The sequence below is a fragment of the Cololabis saira genome, chromosome 15, assembly GCF_033807715.1.
Source record: "Cololabis saira isolate AMF1-May2022 chromosome 15, fColSai1.1, whole genome shotgun sequence".
Lineage (NCBI taxonomy): Eukaryota > Metazoa > Chordata > Actinopteri > Beloniformes > Belonidae > Cololabis > Cololabis saira.
Window position 1 is genome coordinate 25867256 of NC_084601.1, and position 25694 is coordinate 25892949.

Sequence of the window (25694 nt, forward strand, 5' to 3'; positions counted from 1 at the left end):
AAATTCCTGTTCCTTTTGATGGGGATATCCCGTTAGGCTATACAGGACCAAATATTCGGATTAGAAAAGGAGTAACCCAGGGGTAATTTTCGGGTTTTTAAAAACCGGAATATGAGCAAATTCCGGTTATTCAAAGGGGTTATTGGTGTTTACATGGCCGTGCGCAACCGGGTTATTTCTAATATTCCGGTTAGAAAAGGTTTATTGACTGCATGTAAATGTAGTCACTGTCAAGTCCATGGGCTTGGCTGCCGTACCTACGTTCAATTAAAACCACACTCTACTTGCTGTCAAACTGTCAAAGGTGTTCTGGAGATCCAAACACAAAGTATGCCTTCCACATTGTAACCCCTCCCCCCTCAACAAATTCTAATTTATTTTAAATAAAGCTTGTGTAAATGAAGGAATTAATTTTTTCCATCGCAATTATCTTTCTGGATCTGATAAAGTGTTTGCTGCTGAGAGTTCTTTTTACGGCTTTATTCTCATCAGATGTGATGTCCACTCAATAACTAATGAGGGAGGAATAACAACTGTTGGTGAGGATTTGTTTGGAAAATCAGTGATGTACATCTCGGAGCTAAAGATTCATTAGAAGGGCGATTTAGAGTTTCATGATACTGATGGCAAGATTGTAACACTGGATCATAGAAGCACAGTACTGCGAATAACGTGTGGACCTGAAGTGAACGTGAACATGAAATGGTTATGGAGTCACGTATATATTCAAGAGAAAGGCAAAACTGTATTTTTCAAATTTGTCAGAAGAGCACACTCACCGTGGTGTATTTACCAAGTTGGCAGAGGGAGGGGAACGTTTCTTGATGGGCCTTACGGATCTTTTCAATAATAGTCTCCAGCTCAGCTGTCAGCTCGTAACTCTCCGGCAATTCTGGCTTTGGGCTCTCCCTCTTCTTCTTATTTCGGTCATTGCGAACAGCTGAAAGAGAACAAAGGATTTCTTTCTATTTTCAGTGTCGCTACAAAAAATGTCATAAGAAAGAGAAAAGATAAATGGCTTTAAGAATACTAGAGCATGCCAATGGATTGGATAAATGTTGGGGTCCTTGTTCATTTACGACTCAGTATCAGTAAGTCAGTGATTTTTTATGTAATTTTTTAGATCCCAGGAAATTATTCCTGCAAACAAACAAAATAAAACACGCAAGAATAAGACATCTAATGATAACTTTAATGTAGGAGCTTTAAGAAAGAAAACTCTGCTTCTTTGTCTCCTTGTGCAATTCCTGTGTAAACCAAGTTTCATTAAGAGGTAGGAGGGCACATAACCGTGCACTGTATAATACCCTACATTTAGATATACTTCCAAACATCACATAAAGATAAATGCAGAAAACCTTACACGTTGGTCTGAAAAGCAGGCAGGAAGTATAGGCGGCGGGCCAACGGGAGTTTTCGTGTATTTAGACGACCCCCATTTTTTGTCAGCAACGTCTACAGTTTTCAACAAATGAAATAAAAATTGTTGTCACTCGTACTTCTTGCACATTTTTTGTATATCAGTGACTTTGTCCAAGTTAGTTTTTCTGGCAAAGATAGCGGGCGGCTATGTTTGGGGTCCGACATGCATGATGTATTTGTAGTTATCATCCAATAGCGTGCTTGGAAAATTGCTGGTTCCGGTACCAGATCCCGCCCAATAATGCTACACTACAATCATTACAAACTGCTAACACACGTATTTTTAAATCGACTTAAAGACGGGCTTTCTCAAATAATAAATTATTTTAAAAACATTTTAGAAGTAGTCCTGACCTTACTTTTCTGTGAGAACTTACGTCTTCTGTCATAACCATACTGATATCCTCAAATGTTTTTGTGAGCTTTACACATAATAAATATATCTGATTTCAAAATTTGAAGTCTATTGTATTGCTTGGGAACTTCACCTGTCAATCTTTATGGTGAGCAAACGTCATAAAAACGAGCCACCCACTAGACTACTTGTATATCCATCCATGTTAACTAGCAAACATCACATCAGGATCAAGAAATTGAGGGCTGTATGCATGTAGTGGAGAAAGATGGACCCATCATTCCTTTTACAGACACAGGATGGGGAACATTTTATTAAGTCAGTGTTTTTATTTAGTTTAGTTTAGTACAACAAAAGCCTCTATTTTTGCGTGAAGTACACTCCGAGAAACGATAGTCTACGGAGTCCTTTGCTTCATCAAATGCAGATCTTTGAAGTCTGTCACAGCAGGAGATTACCAGGTTTATGACTCAACACACAGCATGGCCGTCCTAACGTCGCAGGTCTCTGATCACTGCACACTCCCCATTTAAAATAATAAGTGTAGAGCTGTAGAGAAAGAAAGAGCTGCGGCCGCAGAAACAGCCCTCAGAGGCTTCTTTCCTGATAGCACAAGCAGCATTTCTCTTCTGGTTTACAATATAAAAAATATTTTACACTGCTTTACTCTGCTTTCATATAGTTGCAAGGAGAGGTACAAACATGGACAAATTTGTTGGTGCCCTTCAATAAAAGAACAAAAACCCTGCCATGGTCACTGAAATGACTTGAAGCTGGCAAAGGTAATAATAAATAATTAAAGCTGCAAGCAGCGATGAACGGGCCCTCGCACCCTTGTGCATGTTCAGGCGTGCTGCAGTGGAAGCGCTTGTATGACTTGCATGCAGATGTCTTCAGGCCTGGACATTTAGCAGATGACACCACCCACGAGTCTTTATGTCAAACAAGTCCCGCAACTCGCCCTGTTCCTGTTCTGGCGGTGGTCCTGGACACATCAGCCCCTCTTCCTGTTCCAGTGGTGGTCCCAGACACACTTCAGCCGACACCCAAGCCCCTGCCGCGGACCTGGTGTCCCCCTCAGCCAGTGCCGAGTACCCGGTGCTTCCCTCAGCCGACCCCTAGGATTCTCTGTCCCCCGAAGCCGGCCCCTAGGATTCTGCCTACGCCCCTGCTGGTACCCAGACCCCTGCCCAGGACTCTGCCTACACCACAGCCCAAGCAAAGGTCCCTTCCCCCGAGAACACCCCCCTGCTCAGTCCCGAGAACGCCCCCCTGCTCAGTCCCGAGAGCGACCCTATGGCCGGTCTGCCAGGCCTCGAGGGCGGCCCCCGGAACTTTGACCATGTGTTGGCCTTGGCCCTCCTCTGGATCCCCTCCGCCCACCCTGGGTTAGTTTTTTGGGTTGTCTTTTTTTTGCGACATCTAGGACATTTGTTATTTTCTCCTTTTTTTTTCTTTTCCTGCTCAGCAGCGCCGTTTGTTTGAGTGAATAAATCACCGTTTTTGAGAACGCCTGCCTCCGGCTCTCCTGCATCTGGGTCCTACTCCAACCTTCCTGACAGAAGTAATGTACCACATATTAATTAGATAGAACCAGTGGAAATAGAAATATTTTGATCATATTCCCAATTGTTTCTTATATTGATGATACAAAAAGGGAATAGAGAAATCTGGTTGTAAATGTTAATTCTTTGAATGAATCTGATGTTGCCAATCAAAGCCTTTAAAACATCTAAAATTCCTCCGGTGGAAACATTAACAATATAATCTAGGCTAACAAGACCCAAAATCGATATGGGTGCTTAAACCTTTGGCTCTGACTGTATGCTGTTGAAGACATAATAATGGATCAAATAATATACATAGAATATGAGTAATACACAATAAAGGCACATAGAATGTTGGTACAATACATAGACATTGTAGATACTGTATATAGTGATGTATCATTAATGTTTCATTGCACAGAACATAATAACTTTTGTCAATTTCTGCATCTGTCAAGGTCCTTAAATACAACACAAAATAAATACACTAAAACATCCTTGTCCATGAGCAGATGGATGTAGTAAATAATCTTTTTATATGTGTTATATGTAGGGTTGCAAAATTCCGGGAATTTTCAAAGTTGGAAACTTTCCATGGGAATTAACGGGAATATATGGGAATTAACGGGAATATATGGGAATTAACGGGAATTAACGGGAATAAATAAGAAATTTACAGAATTGAAGGTTGGCCCTTAACAGGGAACTTAAATATAGTTGGGGGAAATATATTGTAGCATAGTCTTGGCTAAAACAACCAGATTTAATGCAAGTACACTCCTCAATCACTTGCACACAGCACATTGCTTACTGCAGGGCTATTGAGGCCACACCCCCTACATGCACTGTGCATTCCACCATCACATGCACAGGTGATTTCTTGAAGCCTGGAGGCCACACATTTGAGCTCAAAGCACAAGACTATTGAAGCCACACATTTGAGCCCACGGACTATATAAAGTCAAGTAAGTTTTGATAATATTATGGGGTAAATATATTTGATCTATAATGGTATTAATGTTTAACTTGCAAATATTAAATAAAAAAAACATGTTGAATGGGACTTTTTTGGAGGGAGTGGGGCTCCTTTTATTTAACATTTTGAATGGGACTTTTTTTTTTTTGGGGGGGGGGGTGGGGTCATTTTACTTTTTGATTGGGTGGGGGAGTGGGTGAGTTAGTATTTACTCAACATTCATGTTTTTGTTGTTCATTAAAATAATTGTTCATACAAGAATAAAAACTAAAGTTCTACTCAAATAAATCTGTTGAAATGTAATGTTTTAGTATTATCTTGCATGGATATCTGCTTATGACAAAATAAATATTTACATTTATGTTTGGATATGATACAGTTTGTTTAAATTACCCCCAATTTCCAGTTAATTCCCATAAATTCCCATAAATTCCCATAAATTCCCAATAATTCCCATAATTCCCATAATTCCCATGGAAAGTTTCCAATTTGGAATATTTCCAAAATTCCCAAGCTTAACTTCCCATGGAAAGTTTCCGGAAAGTTTCCGGAAATTTACCGGAAATTTTCCACCCCTTTGCAACCCTAGTTATATGTCATTTATCACAGCCTTGACAAACTGACTAGTGATATGGTTGCGATCTTAACAGAAGCAGAGAAGCCTTAAGATATGATTGAGGAAGACATCAACTTCCCAAGTGTGTTGCACACCCAGCCAGAGCAATCAATTACCACTCCACTCCAAACAAATAACCGTGTGCATAAGCAGATACATCCCAATGATGCATTGATCAAGGAGCCATGAAAATATATAGCTTCTTAATACCATGAAAAGGGGCAGGGAAAACCCATCAGGTGCAGTTCCTCTCATCATAATGTGGTGCCTGTGATCACTACTCATGACTTTAACTTCAAAATATTGCTTTACACCACCATATTTGACTTCTTAAACAGCAAAAAAAAAGCTGTATTAATCTTTATGAAGCAAATTGTCACTCTAAAGTGTTCTCAGTGCTTCTATAATGCTCCATATGGTTGGGGAAGACAGAGGGTCACTGAATAATTGATTGAGTATAAAAATTATGAAGTTCACTGTGGTGGAGCCAGGTGTTACCTGATAAATAACAGGTCATGAAAAATGTATAAATGAATAGTAAAAGATCTACCCTTTATAATAGTGCTTTCAAATCTTTTGGGGAAGATGGAAGATGTTTTGGGGTCTGATTAGAAGAGACGGCATTCATCCCACCCGGCATGATGCAGCTCTTACTGATATCATTAGACACTCCCCCTGACAATCCAGGGTCCATGCCAGAATGCAGAGCTGCAGTCTTACATGCTTCTCTGCTGCTTCTCGAAGAATAACGCCTGCCAATAAAAATATAGGAATGCATTGTGTAATTGGCGATTCTAACAAGGTGCCTGGCAAAATAGAATTGGTGTCAATTCCCCACAATGCAAAAGTTCACCAAGCACAACGTGATCAAGGCATCAATCAAAATAACATCGTGAAAATAAAAACCAATATGCATTTAGTGCCAATTAAAGACCAAAAAATTAGAAGCGGACTACTAAATACACAATTGGTAAGTTCCAAGTCTCTATTAGGAAACTATTTAATTACAGAAAGCAGGAGTGATATTTTCTGTTTAACAGAAAAGTGGAAACAGGAGGAAAAGTATGTTAGTTTAAATGAGTCGACGCTGCCCGGATACTCATCATCATATTCCTTGAAGCACGAGCTGAGGCAGAGGAGTAGCGGCAATCTATAACTCCAGTCTTCAAACAAAATCTAAACCTAAATGCGATTATAATACATTTGAAAGCCTCACGCTTAGTCTGAAACTCCCGAGCTGGAAATCAGAGAAGCCAGTTTTGTTAGTGGTAGTGTACCGGCCCCCTGCTGGTGCTTATCTAGAGTTTCTGTCTGAATTTCCCAATTTCCTATCTGGTTTATTGATCAGTACAGATAAATTCCTCATAGTAGATGACTTTAACATTCTTATCAGCGATAATCTTAATTTAGTATGATTGAGTATTTAGTAGGATAGTATGAGTTTAGTATGATTTTTTGTGCTGGTCTGCCCCCTCTTTCTTGTCTTCTGTGTATGTTTGCAGGACAGAGCTTCAGGAGCTGCATGCTGACCTGCAGTCCCACCCTCTGATCATCCCACTGCTTGCTTGCTCCTGTCTGTATGGATGTCTGGTAGATGTCTGCTGACAGTCTGAGCTGCAGTCCCCCCTCACTCCCCCTCCCCCTTCTGACCACCTCAGTGTCTGTTGTATAAATCAGTTTATATAGTCATCCCTGTAGCGCACCAACTAACTATGCATCAGAAATGTGTTCTCAGTTCTCCTGCTCACGGATAGTTAATACTAATATATACAATACTAGTATACTAGCATATTATACTCATATATAATACTAATACTTGGAGTAAGAATTGGAGTGGATAGGTACCCAACTAGCAAAGAAAGATATTTTTTTCTTTAGTTTGAAATGTTTGTATTCCACGGTGTTACTGCAGTTGCTGTTAGAACATGTTCTGTAAAAGCATGCAAGCATGCACATTCGTGGCCAGCTTCTGGTTTTGGAAAGTGGACTGCTTCGGCCCACTGGTGGTCCATTGCATTGTGGGATAGAACAAGGGAGGTGGGCTTTTGGAAATAGCTCCATCCAGGTTGTTTTTATTAAGCATACTGAATAGTACACAGCATCAGCTATGTATCCTGTTAATGATTTGTTACACAGAAGGTTTAAATTGGAAGTTGATCCTTGCATATTTTGTTCTTCTGAGGCCGAGACCATTGAACATATTTTTTTCAATTGCTCTTTTACAAAGTCCTTTTGTGTCTGACATCTTATTATCTTATCTTTCTTATCTTTAAAAATGGATGAAATTCCTGTTTTTACTTGCAATGATGTTATTTATTATATTGACAACTTTGATCCTAAATATTCAAACATCATCAACCTGGTGATTATTTTTTGGTAAATATCATATTCACACTTGTAAGAGGAGTGCAAATACTCCCTCTTTTACTATATTTTTTTTACATTTTTTTAGCAACCACTTTAAATCTATGAAAAATATTGATAATATGAACAGGGTTGCCAAGAAACTGTACTCATCCATAACTCAGTCCTTGCTCTTTTGATTTTATTGTACCTAGCTGTTCTTGTGCTTTTTGTTTGTTTTTGTTTCTTGTGTGAATCTGTTATTTTCACCATTGTTGCTGAAATTATTTCCTAATTTTATACCTTTTTACCCTGCCTTGATCTGTAGATTCTTTATGCTAAATAAAGTTTAAAAAAAACTCCCAAACAAACAAAAAAATGAAATAGTACACAATACATTTTGGTAGAATGAGTTGCTATTTGTAAGATGCGGTTTTGAAAAAGATGAAACACCTGTACCACAACTGCCTAATATGGCTAATGCACCACACATAGGAGTTAAGCATTGAGTAAATGCACCTTTGCTAAAGGACTTTTTTTCTCTTGGAATACTCTGCTTTTATTCTTCTACTTCTTGTATATTAGATAGTCCAGGGGTAGGCGACCCTGGTCCTCGAGTGCCACTGTTTTGCATGTTTTAGATGTCTCCCTGCATCAACACACTTGATTCTAATTAATTGTCATCAAGGTCTCCATAACTCTGTTGATGACACAGCTACTTGTATCATGGTGTGCTGAAGCAAGGAAACATCTAAAAGGGTCTCTCGTCCTGGTGATGGAGGCCTCTCCTCCTACGGTTGCAATACTCCGAGCAACTTTTTTCTTTATTTCTCACCTCTATAATCACTTTGGCACAACTTGTCTTTATTTCAGCAGCACATGAGACATGATTGTGATGCTTCAAGGATTAAATATAAATTAAATATAAATTCATGCTGTTAATATTATTGTACCTATGAGAGAGTTGATCACGGACGAGTCCTCTGTGAGTTGTAAGACTAAGAACACGTATATTAGACCATTTCTATAATTGTATAATACACGTGTAACGAGGAGAGACATTTTTCATCCCACCAACTTAAGAACTTAAAGAGAGTGTAATGATGCAGTAATGCTGAACATAAACATTCACGAAACCATACGAACATAATAAACCCACAACTATTCATGGGATGCAACACAAAACAATGAACAATGATAACCATAATTTGATGCGGCCAACACAACCATAGCACGCTACTGTTTTCTTTTACAGCTTAAATCGGAGGAAATGCCACCAAATTAATTATTTTTCCAGCCTCAACTTCTGAAAGGAGTGAATTGAGTTCACGGTATATGTTTTTTTTTCACTTGCTTTTTTAAGTTCCTTGTTAGGATGAGCGGTTTTTCATGGATATTTATCCTCATTATCATATTCAAATAGATCTACTTGAGGGAGGAGACAGGGAGGAGTCTCGCACTACTACGTTAAATTTCACATTGATTTGATTTTGATTTGATTAGATTTTTGATTTGAAGATTTTATTTCGAACATGCATGTTTCTTCGTATCTTTTTTTAAATTGTGATATGTTTTGACTTTGTTTTAACTCCATGCTCAGGCTGTTCCACAGTTTCACTCCGTAGGTCGACATTGGTTGTGATGTTCGAATGAAACATGTATGGATTTGGGCATAAGACACCCAGTTTTGAACATCTAAACCTTTTTTGCGTTGGCAAGATTTCTGGGCAAGAATTCACCATGAAATCCACACACTCCTTTTATATGAGGCCCCAGGTCTCCCAGTGAGGCTGTCAGTAACAGCTGTGAATGAGAGAATGTCAAGTGTTTCTGCACTGCTCCACAGTGTTACAACAGGGGGATGAGGGGTCATTGACACCATCTTGAATATGTTTTTCACAGCATAACCAACTGTCACACTCTCATCCCTCATCTTTCCAGGACACTGATCTCATATCTTTTATTCGGTGAGTGATGACAAAATTCTGTATTTCTAAAACCTCACTATTGGAGGTTTTTCACAGCTGCCTTTATGTGCTGGTGCAGCTTTCCAATTTTATTTGTTTTATTATTTTATTCTTTGCTGCTGAATGGTGGTCCTTCTGGCAGGCTGCCAGTCAACCATCTGCATGCTGCCAAACCCTGCACTGTGTTTCTGCAAGAAAACAGATGCAGAGGTAAATAAACACCATCTATCTTGGACATCACATGGTGCACCTGGGCCATTTGCCACAGCACTTAACATTGGCAGCTAACCAAGGTGTAAAGGAATAACAATAATTCCTTACTGCCAAGAGAATGTTAAGATTAAGCTTAATGGTACCTAAGGGAAAAGAGCTAAAGGGGAAAATGGACGTCAGTGAAACTGACCACAGTGCATATTTCCGATGTGTCCCTGCTCAAACACAACCCTGATAGACATGGCTGTGTCATTACCAGACTTGTGTAGCCCTTGATGACTATTGATAACAATCTTTAATGGAATCATGTGTGTTGAAGCAGGGAAACATCTAAAATGCGCAGGTTAGCAAGGTGTGTCGGGGGATATTTTGGCCATCTGCTTGCGGCATCTGGGGGGCGGGGTCTATGGGTGCCTGGAATGTCTGGTTTAAGTCCTTACTACTTAGGACTGGCACTGTGGCATGGGCTGTCTGGGGCCGGATGCGCCTTGGCTGTTGCGTGGGCCGGCCTCCGGGGGGGGCCTTCTGGCTGGGGTTGGTGGTATGGTGACAAGTTGCTGGCAAGGCGTGCTTATGGTGGCTGGCCCTGTGCTGCCTCCGGGTGTCAGCTGTCCCTTCCCGGTTGGGCTGCTTGCAGGTGGCGGACTGGGGGTGGTGAGTGGCCCTGTCCTTCTGGGGTTGGTCGCGTCACGTTTCTCCATCCTCCTCTCTTTTTTCACCTTATCCTCTCTCTGCCCGATTGACCACGGATCGGCAGCAGGAGTTCGGTGTCGCCGCTATGGCTGCTGGGCGGGGGTCTGCTGGGTTGGTAGCCCTCTGTGGCGCTGTTGCTTGGATGGGGGCATGGTGAGGTTGAACGGCCTGGGGGTGGGGTGGCCTATTGTCTCTTGGGTCCTGCAGGGTATCTGGTTGGCAGTGGTGTGGCGCTGCCCCCCCGGTTGGGGCCGGTCCTAAAAGGCGAAAATTCGGATGCTTATTGCTCAGCCAAACTTTATCGTATAGACATCGTTCAAATTTACAAACACTCGGCCCGATTGGCACTAAAGGACCATACAACCTCATCACGCTAATTAATTAGTTTTTTTGCGATATTTAACTTTCAATTAAAAAAAAATTCCATTTTATCTTGGACGCTTGTTGCTAGGCAACAGTGAATCGTACAGACATCATTACAACATTGAGAAACCCGGGACGCGTTGTACTACAACATATTTTAGTCTCATCATCCTAGCTATTACGCTTTTTGAGATATTTAACTGTTGCTCGGCAACACGATATCGCAGAGACATCAATCCAACGTTTCATTAGGCTGTTGTTTACAACTTTTGAGAAATTGAAGCCAAATTGTCCCATTCTATCCTATGGGGGCTTGTTACCTTAAGGTTAATATACCTTATGGGGCTTAAGGTTTTTCTCCCACTAGGGGAGTTTTTACCTGCCATTGTTTATGTAATAACTGCTCGGGGGTGATGTTCTGGGTATGGGTCTCTGGAAAGCGTCTAGAGACAACTCTGTTGTATTAGACGCTATATAAATAAAATTGAATTGAAAATTGAAAATTACCATGGCAACAAAACCTATGCATTTTTATGGGGGAGAATATGAATAAACCATCTGTTAATGCTGCCCGAACCGTAACGTGCATCCAGGCCTTGGTTTGGTTTATGGGCCATTATTAATAACCCCAAACATGGCCAGAAGGCCGTAGGCTCTGCGTTGGTGTAACGCAGAACCATAAATCAGCCTTTATTCTGGCGAGATTTGAAAAAGACTTCGCAACAACGACCAAGCGAGTGATTATATACATTCACTGAGTGAATATTATTAAAGTAAAATATATATTTCTCGCTAGAAATGTAATCAAAGCCAATTTTTATGCAGAAACTAACTCAAAATATTGATTTTATTCACTAAAAAACAAATGTCCACCATGTTTTTTTTTTTTATTCAGTCCGCAAATGACGACGAAAACTATTCTGGGAAATTCTGGGAACAGCCAATCACAGAGTGACCGACGTCCCGATGCCGATTCGACATGTCGAATCGGCTGAAAAGCTCCCGACGGGAGGCCGACCTGTGGCGACGTGCGGGACACACCGGGAAAACTAGCCCGACAGACGCGGACCGACGCTCATCGACGGCCCGACAATCGGCTTGGTGGGTCAGGGCCTTAAGAACAATCTGGCAGTGAGAGTGAGAGGAACAGGGGACTAAATAGTGTAGAGTAAGTAGAGTAATGAGCGGCAGGTGGGTGCGATCAGTCCTGATTGCAGAGGGTGGAGTGGAGTGTGGGCGTGGCAGAGTGAATGAATGAATGAGTGACTGGGGAAGCAGAGTGCAGGTTGTGACAAGTTGACTGCGGCCCCTTTTACATGTAGCAAAAATGGTGGTGTTTCCATGCGTTTTGGCCGTTCGTTTACACGAAAACGAAGCTCAAAGTCACCAAAAACAATCATTTCTGAAAACTCCAGCCAAAGTGGAGATTTGCAAAAAGTCCGTCTTCACGTTTGCTTGTAAATGGAGGGAAACGGACATTTAGGCTTCAGAACGTCACATTATGTGACAGAAACATCACCAGCGTCATGTGTGCAACCTGTGTTTACAATTTGTTTGGCCACTGTCAATATTTTCTTGTATTTTACTTGTTTTATATTCTAACGTCACACTTAAAAGTAACTCCACTTCGCTGTCACTCCAAGCAAACGAAAGATTCTTGTTCCATCTTGGAAGTAGCGGGAAGTTACTCGTGTCATTTGTTGATGTTTTTTTCCAGGATTCCGATTGGCTAGGATTACTCTATGCTTCTCATTACACTGCCGCCTGTAGGTTTGGCTGCTCATAGCCCCTTAACAGCGTATTTATGCGGGTTCGTGTAAATGATGGTATTTTTCAAAACATAGAGGGGGACATTTTTTGTAAATACCTGGCTATGTGTAAACGTGGCCTGCATGTGTATGACTTTATATTGGTATACTTAAATATGTACGAGCAGTTAAAGATATTTGTATGTATTATATTCATCAACAAATCAAAGACATGGTAGACTGTCAAAAGGGCTGATGAAAGAAACACACTCACACACACCCATGCACACACAGGAAAAAAAACCTCTGCAAGATTAAAATGCATATATAACACACAGAGAAAAAAAATCTTTTCCAGAGGCAGTGTGGATGTCTGTGGGCTCTGAGGCCTCTGGGATTGACCATCACAATGTGAAGCAACACAAACATTCCATATCTATTTTTGGATGAAATCAAATTCCTCAAATCACCATTATTATGGTAACCTACATTTCTGCACAAATTAGTCATAGCTGATATTTCAGTGTCAGAGAACCAACACCTGTGATGATCCTCTGTGGTTGCTTAAAACTTGTATGACTGCTCAGAAGGTATATTCTATCAAATAAATGCCTGGGGATCTAGCTGGTATGGATCTTCTGCAACATTGAAGGAAAAAAGTCACGTTTCCCATCAGCAGCGCTGTGGGAGGTTAAACCTGAGGATATCAAGACACCATCTCTTCCATTACTTTGCCATTGAGGTGTGGAACAGAAAACATGAAACAAACAACAGCCCCTGCCATGGGTAATGGACCAAGAAGTGGACCTGAGCTATAAATGCTGATGCAATCAAAGGATCCCAATAACCTGTGAAATGCAAACTGGTACTTGGCTTCCCAAAACTCAAGAACAGATTTAAAAAAAAAAAATCACTATAAAAAGGAAAGAAAGTTAAAAAATATATTTTTGCTTTACCTGGTATATGCAGTTTAAGGGCTGTCTGAACCTTTACGCATGGCGGCGGCGCGTGTACATGCAGCAACCCGGCACTCCTCTGTAGTTAGCAGCTACACACTGAGAAGGACTTATACCCAAACCAAGCTTATCAAACTGAAAGAACACTGGAGCGGCTGGACCCCGGAGGGGCTTGACTTGTTTCTGGAGAGGATACGCCGGCGAGAACGGAAAGGGAAAAGGCAATGGTAGACGCCAGAAGCGGGGAAAACGAGCCAGCATCAGAGCTAGGCTAACTGCTACACCGCACAAACCAGCAGTTCCAAGCTTTTTTCTTGCCCACGTTCGCTCCCTAGTCAACAAAATGGACGAGATGAAACTACGGGACGTTAACAACCGGATAGACAGCTGCATCACGGTAATAACGGAGACCTGGCTGCATGAAAACATCCCAGACCTAGCTGTGGAGCTAGCTGGCCGCACAATCATTGGTAAGGGAAGGGGTGTGTGTGTCTACGTTAACAACAGCTGGTGCGCGGCGCACCAAAAAACGTGCGTACACTACTTTCTACGCTCACGGTCGGATATACAAAAATGGATTTGAACGTAGAAAGTTGCGGTCTTTCACGCACACACCAAGGCTGGCGTACGCACTTTTCTGATAATACAATCATAATAAAAAAATCATAATAAAACCACACTCTTCACGGAACGCAACACATTGCAAAGAACAACAATCCCCATAATGCAGTGCAGCTTAAATCGGAAGAAATGCCCCCAAATAAATTGTTTGTCTCCAGCTCACAGCCGATGTTTTTCTTTATTTGTTTTACTTGTTTTTGCAAGTTCCTTGTTAAGATGAGCGGTTTTTAATGTATAATTATCCTTATTATCATATTCAAGTATATCTTAATGAGGGAGGAGACGGGGAGGAGTGTTGTGCTCCTGCATGTGCACTCAAATCCACGTTGATTGAGATGTTCAAAGAAAGTTGCGTAGATTTGGGCGTAATCATAGTTTTGAGAATCAGAATTTTTTTTTGCGTACACAAGAATTCCACTCACGGATTCGCATTGAAATCCACGCACTCTTTGTACATGAGGCCCCAGGTCTACACCAGTATTCCTGGAGCCTACAAAGCATGCCCTTCCCCTCCCCTCAGACACTCAGACCACCTTTCTCTGTTCCTTTTACCTGCCTACAAGCCCCTCATCTGCAGGTCTAAGCCACAGTACAAGACCATGCAGTGCTGGACTGTGGAGGCCACACTGTCCCTGCAGGACTGCTGTGAGGACACCGCATGGGAGCTCTTTGAGGAACCAGACATTGAGCTCCACACCTCCTCCGTACTGTCGTACATCAGTTTCTGCATGGACAATGTAATTAAAAGGAAAAAGGTGAAAACATTACCCAATCAAAAACCCTGGTTCAACACCCACATCAGAGCACTACTCCAGGCCAGGCCAGACTCAGCACTGAGGTCAAGAGACAGGGAGGCCTACAGGAGGGCTAGAGCAGACCTGAACAGAGGCATCAAGGCTGCTAAAACAAAATACAGAGAGGAGATAGAGGCCAAATTCAGGGAAAACAACCCCCCCTCCATGTAGAAAGGCACCCAGAACATCACAGACTACAGACAATGCCACTCCACCCCCTCCCCCACCGACACCTCTCTCCCTGACCAGCTTAACACCTTCTTCTCCCGCTTTGAAAAGGACAGCAGACAGGCAGAGGACACACAGCTGACACCTTCAGAGCACGACCAGCCCCCCACCATCCAACAACACCAGGTACTGCGGGTCCTGCAAAGCATCGGCACCAGCAAAGCAGCAGGACCAGATGGAGTACCAGGGAGGGTGCTGAAGTCATGTGCCCATCAGCTTGCTGCTGTATTCACCACCATCTTCAACCGCTCACTACAGCAAGCCACAGTCCCCACCTGCCTGAAAACCACCACCATAATTCCTGTGCCCAAATCCTCTGCCATCACAGGGTTGAATGATTACCGGCCCGTGGCCCTGACACCGGTAATCACGAAATGTATGGAGAGACTGGTGTTGCAGCATGTCAAGGCCCACATCCCACCTGGCTTTGACCAACATCAGTTCGTCTACAGGTCCAAGAGCTCCACAGATGACGCCATCTCCATCGCCCTCCACTCTGCTCTCAGCCACATTGAGAGCCCCAGGACAAACGTCAGGATGCTGTTTTTTGACTTCAGCTCGGCATTCAATTCCATCAGCCCCAGCCGACAGATCAACAAACTGCAGACACTGCAGCTTGGAACCTCCCTCTGTCTGTGGATCAAGGACTTCCTGACTAACAGACCCCAGCATGTCAGGATGAGCTCTTCCACATCCTCCACCATCACCCTCAACACTGGTGTTCCCCAGGGCTGTGTCCTCAGTCCAGTCCTGTACACACTATTCTCCCACGACTGCGTCGCCACCCACGGATCCAGCACCCTCAACAAATTTGCTGACGACACAACCATTGTTGGACTGATCAGTAATGATGATGAGGCACCATACAGGGAGGAGGTCCAAGCACTGGCTGCCTGCTGCAGCGAGAACCACCTCAACCTCAATACCAAGAAGACGAAGGAAATCATTGTCGACTTCAGGAGGACCACACCGCACTCAGGCCTGAGTATCAATGGGGAAGAAGTGGAGCAGGTCAGAGACTTCAAGTTTCTCATCTCAGAGGACCCGGGTTGGACTATGAACACCACCCACATTATCAAAAAGGTCCAGCAGCGTCTCTTCTTCCTGAGAACGCTGAGGAGGAACAAACTCCCTCCACCTCTGCTCAAGAACTTCTACCGCTGCACAATAGAGTGCACGGATGCACGGTGTGGTATGCCAGCTGCTCCAATGAATCAAGCAAACATAGTTGCAAAAATCTACAATCACTGATCTTAATACTACATCTTCCTGCTTTGGCGCCGGAATCTTAAATATCTTTTACATCTCTGCTCATGAATGCACTGACCAGCTTAAGATTTACTGCAACATATTTTCTTCACACTCCTGTAATCCGAGCTGTTAATTGCAGTTAAAGTCGACAAACATGGAGTGTGAGAACACTTAAAATGACCAAGAGCTAACCAGGGCACTGCAAACTGTAAGATATTAGAATGATTTGAGGATTTGACACAAGAGAAATCTACCCTCCAGGAATGGGGGAGGCAGAATGTCTTGGTTGGCGGGGTCCAGAGGTAATGTAGCAGGTTATGTTTCATGCATGGATCCGGTCTCTTGCACAAAGTGGGATCCTTCTTGTGGGAATGACTCTTTATTTTGTGTGTTTTTAGGGTGGTGGGGGGTGGGGAGTTTGCTTTGTTTTTTCTCTCTAGATCTGCTTTGTTCTCCACCTTCAAGTCATGTATTGCACTTTTAATACTGGACATTAATTAAATGTGATAAACTACTAACAACACTAAAGGAATTGATTTAAAGTAAGTTTATGTTTTATCAATTGCCACTGGCTTAATTTATTTAAGTTTTTGTTTTTCAGTCAGCCATAAATAGACATTTAAGAAAACTGTGAATGATGCAGCTTCAACCGCTGACTCAAATATCTTATCTGTCAGTAAATGAAAAAACAGACTGAAGAAGTCGTTGGTCGTTGGTACCTCTTCTTTCTCATCTTGACACTGAGGGATTGATCATTTATCAGTGTCAGGATATCATCATTTTAAGTTCTTAATGATGATTTATATTTCAATGAGTAATTTAAATCTTTTAAACAAAAATGTCTTGTTTTGTTGTTGATAATGTGCAGCCAAGTCCTCAGCCTGAAAACCCCAAGGTTTTCAACACACTTGCAGATTTTAAACAACCTTCTGGCCTTGGTTTTTTGCACCTGAATGTTTGCAGCCTTGTTTAAAAATTGATATGTTGCGCATCTGGGTGCATTCCACTGGTTCTGATACAATTGTTTTGTCAGAGACCTGGCTGAGTAAATCCATCATTGATAATGATATCAGTATAAATGGTTATAATGTTTTTTGGACTGACCTGTACCTAGTTAATTATTCTGCTTTCAAAATCTGTTTCAATACAGTTTGAGTTTTTAGCCTTGAAGCTTGAGGTTTCCAAATCCCTCTTCATAACTATTATTGGCTGCTACAGAACCCCATCTTCTATTGTGCTGCTCCTCTCTGAGTATAATGGCTCTTGATGACTTCAACTGGAATTGGTTATAACCAGTTTTTGTTGGTTTCAGAGCAGACTGTGACTCACTGAATCTTTTTACAGTTGGTAAAAGGGTCGTACAATCCTCACTGCATCGATATACACAAATGATGTCATTGATCATTGTTATTGGAATAGTAAGGGACACAAAAATATCTAAATCCAAGCCACGCATTATAGTATAATCAAAGGTGATTTTAAGTGGGCAAAAGGTAGATATTCTAATCAGGATATCAGACTGGTTGGTTTTTAAGCAGCTTTGTAATTTGTGTACAATACAAATTATGAATGCAAAAGCCAATCCCTTTCTCTCAAAAACCACACAAAGTCTTAATAATCCATCTAAATTATGGAAAACCATAAAATCCTTATCTGAAAACAGTAAAGGCTTTGAGCCTCCTCCATGCATTGTGAAAGGCTTTCAAAACATTTCTGATAAACCTGAGACACTAGCCTGTTCTAATGAACATTTTGTAGCCTCTGCGTTTGTATTTGAGTCTCTTTACCCTTCCTTTAGCCCTTCTAATTTTAATTCGGTTACAGAAAATCAGGGTCAGTCCTACCACTCTTTTAGCCCGTTTAACTCTAAGCCTGATTTTAGTCTTAGAGGTACATAGAGCCCTTGGACACCATAGTGTGCTGCCCCAGACACACTGGAGCCTTTGTTTTTAAAATTAGCTGCAGATTTTATTGTTAGTTCTATAACCCGCATTTTTCATCTGTCCCTGGCTACCAACAATATCCCCAAAGTCTGGAAGACCTATCTCCAAACTTTCTACTCTGGCCAAAGTTATGGAGACTGTGGTCAGCAACCAAGTGAAGGAGTTTTTAAATGCTATATTGTCCCACTTTCAATTTGGTTTTTAGAAAGAAACAGCACAAAAACAGCTGCTCTTAAAGTTCTTTATGATTTTATTGGTTTTATTGACAAAAAGCATCATTTTGTGGCGTTTTTTATCAACCTTTCTAATGCATTTGATACAGTGTACCATTCCATACTTCAATTCAGATTTTTAAAGTCAGGTATGTGACCAAACTATAAACTGTTTTAGCAACTACTATGTGTCCAAGGCCAGAATGTTGCAAATGCCGATTTTCATTTATATGCTGACGACACTGTCATGTGTTGCTCAAGGCCAACCCCAAACCAAGCTCTTACACAGTCATAACTTGCTTTTGACTCTGTTCAGAATATTATTTATTATAATATTATATATTATATTATAATATATTTAACATATATCTGTTTATATATGTTAAAGCGAGAAAAAACATGTTTTTCATAATAGGTCCCCTTTAAATAAAATGAACACATAATACATAAAATAGTTTGTTTTATTTTTAATAATAAAGCTGACTTGCATCTCTATGTTCTACTAAATTGATGCATTCATGTTTTAGGGTTGTGATGCCATCCTAGGTCGTGCACAAGACTGGCTTTCCTTCACCGAGCAGCTGATCAGTGCTGCACTGCTACAAGCAGACAGATTCCAGCAGGACAACAACCCTGAAGCAGCCCTGAACACCACCATGGAGGTTTATCCTCTGCTGAGCAAGAACAAGTCGAAAACTGAACTGGCCCTCATCTACAGCAATGATGAGTTCAAGAGCTGCAGTGGTGCTGTAGTTGTTTATCAGTTCATGGGGAATAATCTTCAGGTCACCTTCTCAGAGACTGTGGCTCTCCTTAAGGTTGTCTGCCAAGCTCTCTAAGGAGATACAAAACATCCCTGACTTTAACCAGAGAGTCATTGAGAAATGTGCTTCTTCCAAGGTCAGAAGGGCAAAATGTATGTACAAAAAATAAAACACTGCATGTCATAATGTTGCTATTGTTATTGTCATTTATTCAAATACACTGATGTGATACTTTAGTACATTATTAGCTTTTTTGGTATATGTCCAGTTTGGATTTTATTTTTCTCCCCTTTTTTCATATTTTTATTATGTAAAGCACCTTGAATTCCCTTATGTACTATACAAATAAATTTGCCTTTCCTCTGGATGCAATCTGTTCACCGTTACCACAGGAACTGGAATGCAGATCATGTTTGAGTAACTTTTATGTTTTTAAAAAATCATTTTCATCAGTCAAAATGTGACCTGTTGAAGTATAGAAGTGTATGATGAGACGCAACTCTTGAGTTCAACATATCAGGGAGCTGAGGACAGTTAATTCCAATAAATCCCACTTTGTTCAACCTGTGCAAATACTCTGCATGAGTCACATGGATAGGGGTGTGATTTTTTTTAATTACCAAATGTTCCCAAGTAGCAATGGTTCCATGTGAAAATAAACCTTTGTCTTCCAAATGTGTCACAGCTTCTACTACATCAGATCACGCCGTGTACTTAATCTGAAACTCACACTCTTTGGACATTCCCACCGTGAAGCACCTCTGCAAACGGCAGTACTGACAGCGGTTCCTTGTCACCTTGTTGATAATGCAGTTCTTGTCCCGGTGGCACGTGTACACCATGTTCTTCTGGATGCTTCGGCGGAAAAAGCCCTGAGGAGACAGACAGTAGACGGGTGCGGTCCGTGAGGTTTCATGAAATGTAGCCTTTCAAGATGTTGAACTTGTCTTCGTCTGCAGCCGTGTATTTTCTGAAGCATCCACACAGCTTTATTGAAATTCTCTTGCCACTGGATATATCACAATGTCACAACAGTGTGTGTAACAATAGCCTGGGTTTTTGTAGTTTCTCTACAGTGGAGTCAGTCAGTGTGTACCTGCTGGGAGTTTTGTGCATTGAGCTTCAAATGTTGGATTTAAGCTCAGAAACTGTACTGGTGGGAACAGAGTGAGAACCTGGGGCTATCAAACAAAGGCTGCTCATGCAGTATGGAGGACTTTGGCTCAGCTGCGCAGGGAAAGCCATACCTTTATTTTAACTTTACATGGTGATATTTAGTCATGGAAAAGACAAATGAATGTTTCCGTTGGATTTCTGTGGTACAACAATAGAATGACTCTTAATTAATTCTATCAAATTCAATTACATTTTATTTATATAGAGTCTATTACAACAGAAATTGTCTCTAGGATCTTTCCAGAGACACAGAACATGACCCCCGAGCAATTATTACATAAACAATGGCAGGTAAAAACTCCATGATAAGAGGCTAACGGAGACTAAAAGACAGAAATGTATCAGTGATTGGTGACAATGAAAGTTACGGAAGACAAAAATGTGCGAGTGTTGAAATAAAGACAGAAGTTTACCAGATATAGTATTATTTTACCAGAAAACAATCTAAGTTTAGACAAAAAAGTCTGGAGAGATCAGAGCCTGCAATGCCGTGCAACGGCAACAGACTGCAAACACCAGGAAGTGACGCAATGCGTGACGCAATACGTTACCCAATCAGGAGACAAGAACAGAATGTTTTCAGTCACATCATTAGGAAAACTGAAATTAGTCATTGTTGTTTTTTAATTAAAATATAAAAACAGATGAAAACTCAAAAATGAGAATAGAAGAGCATTTCTGTATAGAGAAGATTACAGGTTGAGGTTGATATCAAGCATAGAACTGTATTTCTGCTAGCTCCTCTTCTAAACGGCAATATCAGTTTCCTACCAAAGAGTTTCATTTGAAGGGTTGTCCATTTTAATGAAAAACAAAAGCGACCACCTCTCTAAATCAAGGTCCAGCATGGATGATAGCGTGATATTTTTCTCTAGATTGAAACTAATACCAGATGTTTGCAGGTGGTTCTGCTTTCACAATTAATATGTTTACCAGTCTGAGTGAATGTCAGAGGGAAAAAAATCAAGATGGCACGAATACTCGAAAAACTACTGACTCAGAAAGCTGAGTTGCTGAGCCGCTTATCCGGAACTGGGTCGCGGGGGCAGCAGTCTCAACAGAGATGCCCAGACTTCCTTCACCCCAGACACTTCCTCCAGCTCTTCCGAGGGGAGTCCGAGACGTTCCCTGGCCAGCCGAGAGACATAGTCTCTCCAGCGTGTCCTGGGTCTTCCCCGGGGTCTCCTCCCGGTGGGACATGCCTGGAACACCTCCCTAGGGAGGTGGGACATGCCCGGAACACCTCCCTAGGGAGGCGTCCAGGAGGCATCCGGTACAGATGCCCAAGCCACCTCAGCTGACTCCTCTCAATGTGGAGGAGCAGCGGCTCGACTCCGAGCTCCTCCCGGGTGACCGAACTCCTCACCCTATCTCTAAGGGAGCGTCCAGCCACCCTGTGGAGGAAACTCATCTCGGCCGCTTGTATCCGCAATCTTATCCTTTTGGTCATTACCCAAAGTTCATGACCATAGGTGAGGGTGGGAGTTGATTGACCGGTAAATCCAGAGCTTCGCCTTTCAGCTCAGCTCGTCCTTCACCACGACGGTCTGGTACACCAACCGCAAAACTGCAGACACTGCACCGATCCGTCTGTCAATCTCACACTCCATCTTTCCCTCACTCGTGAACAAGATCCCGAGATACTTGAACTCCTCCACCTGAGGCAGGGCTTCTCCACCCACCTGGAGAAGGCACGCCACCCTTCCCCAGTGGAGAACCATGGCCTCGGTTTTGGAGGTGCTGATTTTCATCCCTGCCGCGTTGCACTCGGCCTCAAACCGCCCCAGCACATGCTGAAGGTGCCAGTCCGATGAAGCCAACAGGACAACATCATCCGCAAAAAGCAAAGATGAAATCCTGTGGTTCCCAAACCGTATCCCCTCCGGCCCCTGGCTATGCCTAGAAATCCTGTCCATAGAAATTATGAACAGGACCGGCTATAGTGGCCAGAAATAGTATGTGAAGCCAAGGAATTACATGTTTTTTTTTCTGATTTGATTTACCATAGCCCTGCAATACACCTTTCCAGGTGAACCCCTGCCTCTGAACTGTGATGAACCGGGATAGGCTCCAGCAGATCCCTGTGACCCTGTACAGGATAAAATGGGTATAGAAAATGGATGGATGGATGATTTACCATAAAATGTCATCTAATCTTGGATTTTATACTGATATCACTTTGTCATTTATCTGATGAATTTAAGTACTGGCCATCTGTCATGACCCCATCTCGCTAAATGCAGAACACGCGCTGTGGGTAGGGCCTCATCTTCCAACGGGAGCCGCGTTTTGCGTGAGGGGACACATTTACATGGTACCGCATAAGCACAATAGTGCGCATATATGCTACCGTGAGGGGGGGGGGGGTGGGGGGGGGGGGGGGCAGGTACAGAAGGTGAGATTTGAAGATGCCATCCAAAAGACATCACGAATCAGGAGCGAGCAAGAGGGAAAAAAAAGCAAAACACTTAGAAGATAGGTGTTGTTGAAATAAAACTTTAGCACAAACACCTGAGCTGCCACTCATTAGATAGGAATTTCTGTTTCCAGTCTCTGTCTGGACTGGAGGATTGTGTTTTTCCAGCGGCCCTGATGAACATTTATTGAACGCCTTGTTAATGCCCTCTGCAAGAGTGGTTTACTGTATAATCGGTTGGTCGTATATAAGCTATATACTTCAGCCAATATATAATATATTGGCTATAGTTTTATATCCAGAGGTGGCAAATCCGGCTTCAGAAAGTAAAAGTCCTGCCATATATTTGTTCTGTCCATTCACTAAAACCAGGTGAGTTCACTAATTAGCTCATCTACCTGGCTGAAGAGCTGTGCTGATTAGAATCAGCTGGTTGAGTGAATGTGCAGAACAAATACATGGTAGGACTTTTACTTTCTGAAGCCGGATTTGCCACCTCTGTTTATATCAATGTATGTGTTACGGCTCTTGCTTCCCTGCCTGCACCATCTCCCGGTCACCCCTCCCCCACTGCTGAGAGATCTGCCTCCAGCAGGAACACCTCTGCACAAGCTGGGCCCAATCTACGTTCCTGTCGTTAACGAGCTCACAGGACAGCACGGCACAGCTGCAGCCAATCCTCCCATCAGCACCACTGGCTATAAAAGCCGGTTCAGTAGGCTACTCTTCGCCAGATCTTCCCATAACTTCTTGTGACCTGGACCTGCCGTGCTGTTTCCTGTTGGAGTTTTTGTTGTTTTTTTATCCAGTTCGGATACCAGCCCTCCTTGTGGCTGCCCTTCAGTTTTCTCACTCTTTGGCGAATAAAGCAGCCTTAAAGACATTAACCCCTTCTCTGTGTGGTTGCGTTTGGTTCTCAACATTACCGGGTCATAACAGTATGTTAAGGAGTGTTCGACCTCATTGATGACTTTGCATCCAGAAAGTAGAGACATGTGCATCTGTAAAAGGCATGTTTAGTCCTGATTTCAGACCTGCTAGACCTGCTTTGAGGTGGTGGAAGTAACTTTCTTTTGATGAGTAATTTCGTTTAGGGCCACAATTCGGTCAGGGACGGCCCTGCATGACCCTTTCGCACATGTTTGTAGGTGTATGTGCCTAGGGGGTGAGAGGGTTAAAATTCTATTTAGCTTAGCTGTCTGTGACAGATGAGACATTGCCTTTAAATTAGTGAGGCGGGATGCATGATGGATTAGAGATTAGATCTCAGGACTGAAATGGCTGTTGGGAACAGAATGACTGCTTAGACCAGCTCACCTCGACTTCAAGCATCCTTCAACTGCAGCACCATTCCCTCTGTGTCATAGATGCTACCTTAATGCAGCCAGTTGTGTCTGAACCTTGATACTATGTTATGGCATGTTTGAGGTCACCTTCCCTCTGTGGGTATTACTCTTTTTCTTAATAGAAGCCATTATCCTGGTTGATGCAGGCTGAGTGAGTTGGTTGAAACTGATATGTAGGGTTTGATGGATGATAGCAGAAAAAGCTTGCATCCCGTTAGCTGCTATATGACTGTGTTCAGGGTGGGTGCAGAATCCAAGGCTACTCAATTACGCAATTCAATTACGCCATGTCAATTAAGCCCCTTTCACATAGTACGCCGCCGGCTTTCCCATTCATTGTGTATGTGATACCGCGGCCGAGCTCAGCGGCGTGCAAGAGGGCGCATGCCGCAGCGTTGTGCCGTGCCTGCCTGCGCCCGAATTGAAAATTTTTTAATTTCACCGTGCCGCACTGTGACGACATCTTGACGCGTCCAATAGGAGAGAAGGTGGTGGAGGGTGAAAAAAAACTTGCAGGTTGTAGATCAGAGATGTTCAAGATGGAGGAAAAATACCTAAATAAAAAGGGACAAAAGTGGAGCGAAATCTCCCAGAATTTGGATATACCAGGTGTGTTTAAAAGTGGTACGAGCCTGTATTCCCCCAAAACTGTCTTGCCATGAGGATTTCATGGACCCATACCCTCCTTGCTGCTGCTGCTCGTGTCCTCCTCCTCCTCAGAAGAAGAACTAAAGCCAGGGCTTTTCTTTGAAGCAGGGACAAATACATTTTTCAAACCGAGCTGTAGGCTACTGTACGTCCAAACGAGTGGGAAAAGGGTGCCAGACCGGAAAAACTTTTTTTGGTTGCCTAGCAACTTGCAACAAATATGTACATGATGTAGGAGAAGACAGCTGCGCTACAAATACAGGACTGTCTCAGAAAATTAGAATATTGTGATTTTCTGTAATGCAATTAAAAGAAAACTCAAATATCCTATCTCAAAAAATTTGAATATTCTGGGAATCTTAATCTTAAACTGTAAGCCATAATCAGCAATATTAAAATAATAAAAGGCTTGCAATATTTCAGTTGAATTGTAATGAATCCAGAATGTATGACATTTTTGTTTTTTTTTAATTGCATTACAGAAAATAAAGAACTTTATCACAATATTCTAATTTTCTGAGACAGTCCTGTATGTTTACACATATTTGTCACAAGTGCTGGTTGCAAAGGTCCGTGTTTGAACTCCTCCCTTCACTATTATTCAGTAGAATAATTTACCTTGAGACTGATTTTTGCTGTTTAGTTATCATTTTCCTGATTACATCAGGTGGTGCCCCGTTTTGATTGAGTCATTTTGATAATTCAATTTGATAAATAATCTACTTTATTAATTATTAAGGATGGTCCTCCGACAATCATTAATAACTCTTTGATAACTGAACCAGCACCTCCCCTGTTGCACAACACCTGAAATGTTGCCACTATCCGTATCGGTGAGGATGTCATTAAGGACCTTTACTAGAACTGTCTCAGGGGTGTGATGTAGCCAGAAGCCTGACTAGAAGACATCAAAAATGTAATGTACTGTCAGGATGTTATACAGCAGTGGTCTTCAACCCTGGTTCTCGGGACCCCCCTGTCCTTCATGTTTTAAATGTTGCCTTGCATCATCACACCTGATTCTAATTAATGGTCATCATCAGCTTGTCATCAAGGTCTGGACTAGTCTGTTAATGACACAGTCATTTGTATCAGG

The 25694-nt window shown here is 42.2% G+C and overlaps 1 protein-coding gene across 1 annotated transcript in view; it reads right to left on the reverse strand.

The window, feature by feature from the left end:
- The window catches only part of LOC133461250 (retinoic acid receptor beta-like), a 104429-nt gene that overhangs the window by 37866 nt on the left and 40869 nt on the right, over window positions 1-25694 (reverse strand). The window contains exons 3-4 of the mRNA XM_061742097.1: window positions 19743-19884; window positions 780-940 (exon numbers count right to left, since the gene is read on the reverse strand). Coding sequence (XP_061598081.1) covers window positions 780-940; window positions 19743-19884 — 303 coding nt within the window. The remainder of the gene's footprint in view (window positions 1-779; window positions 941-19742; window positions 19885-25694) is intronic.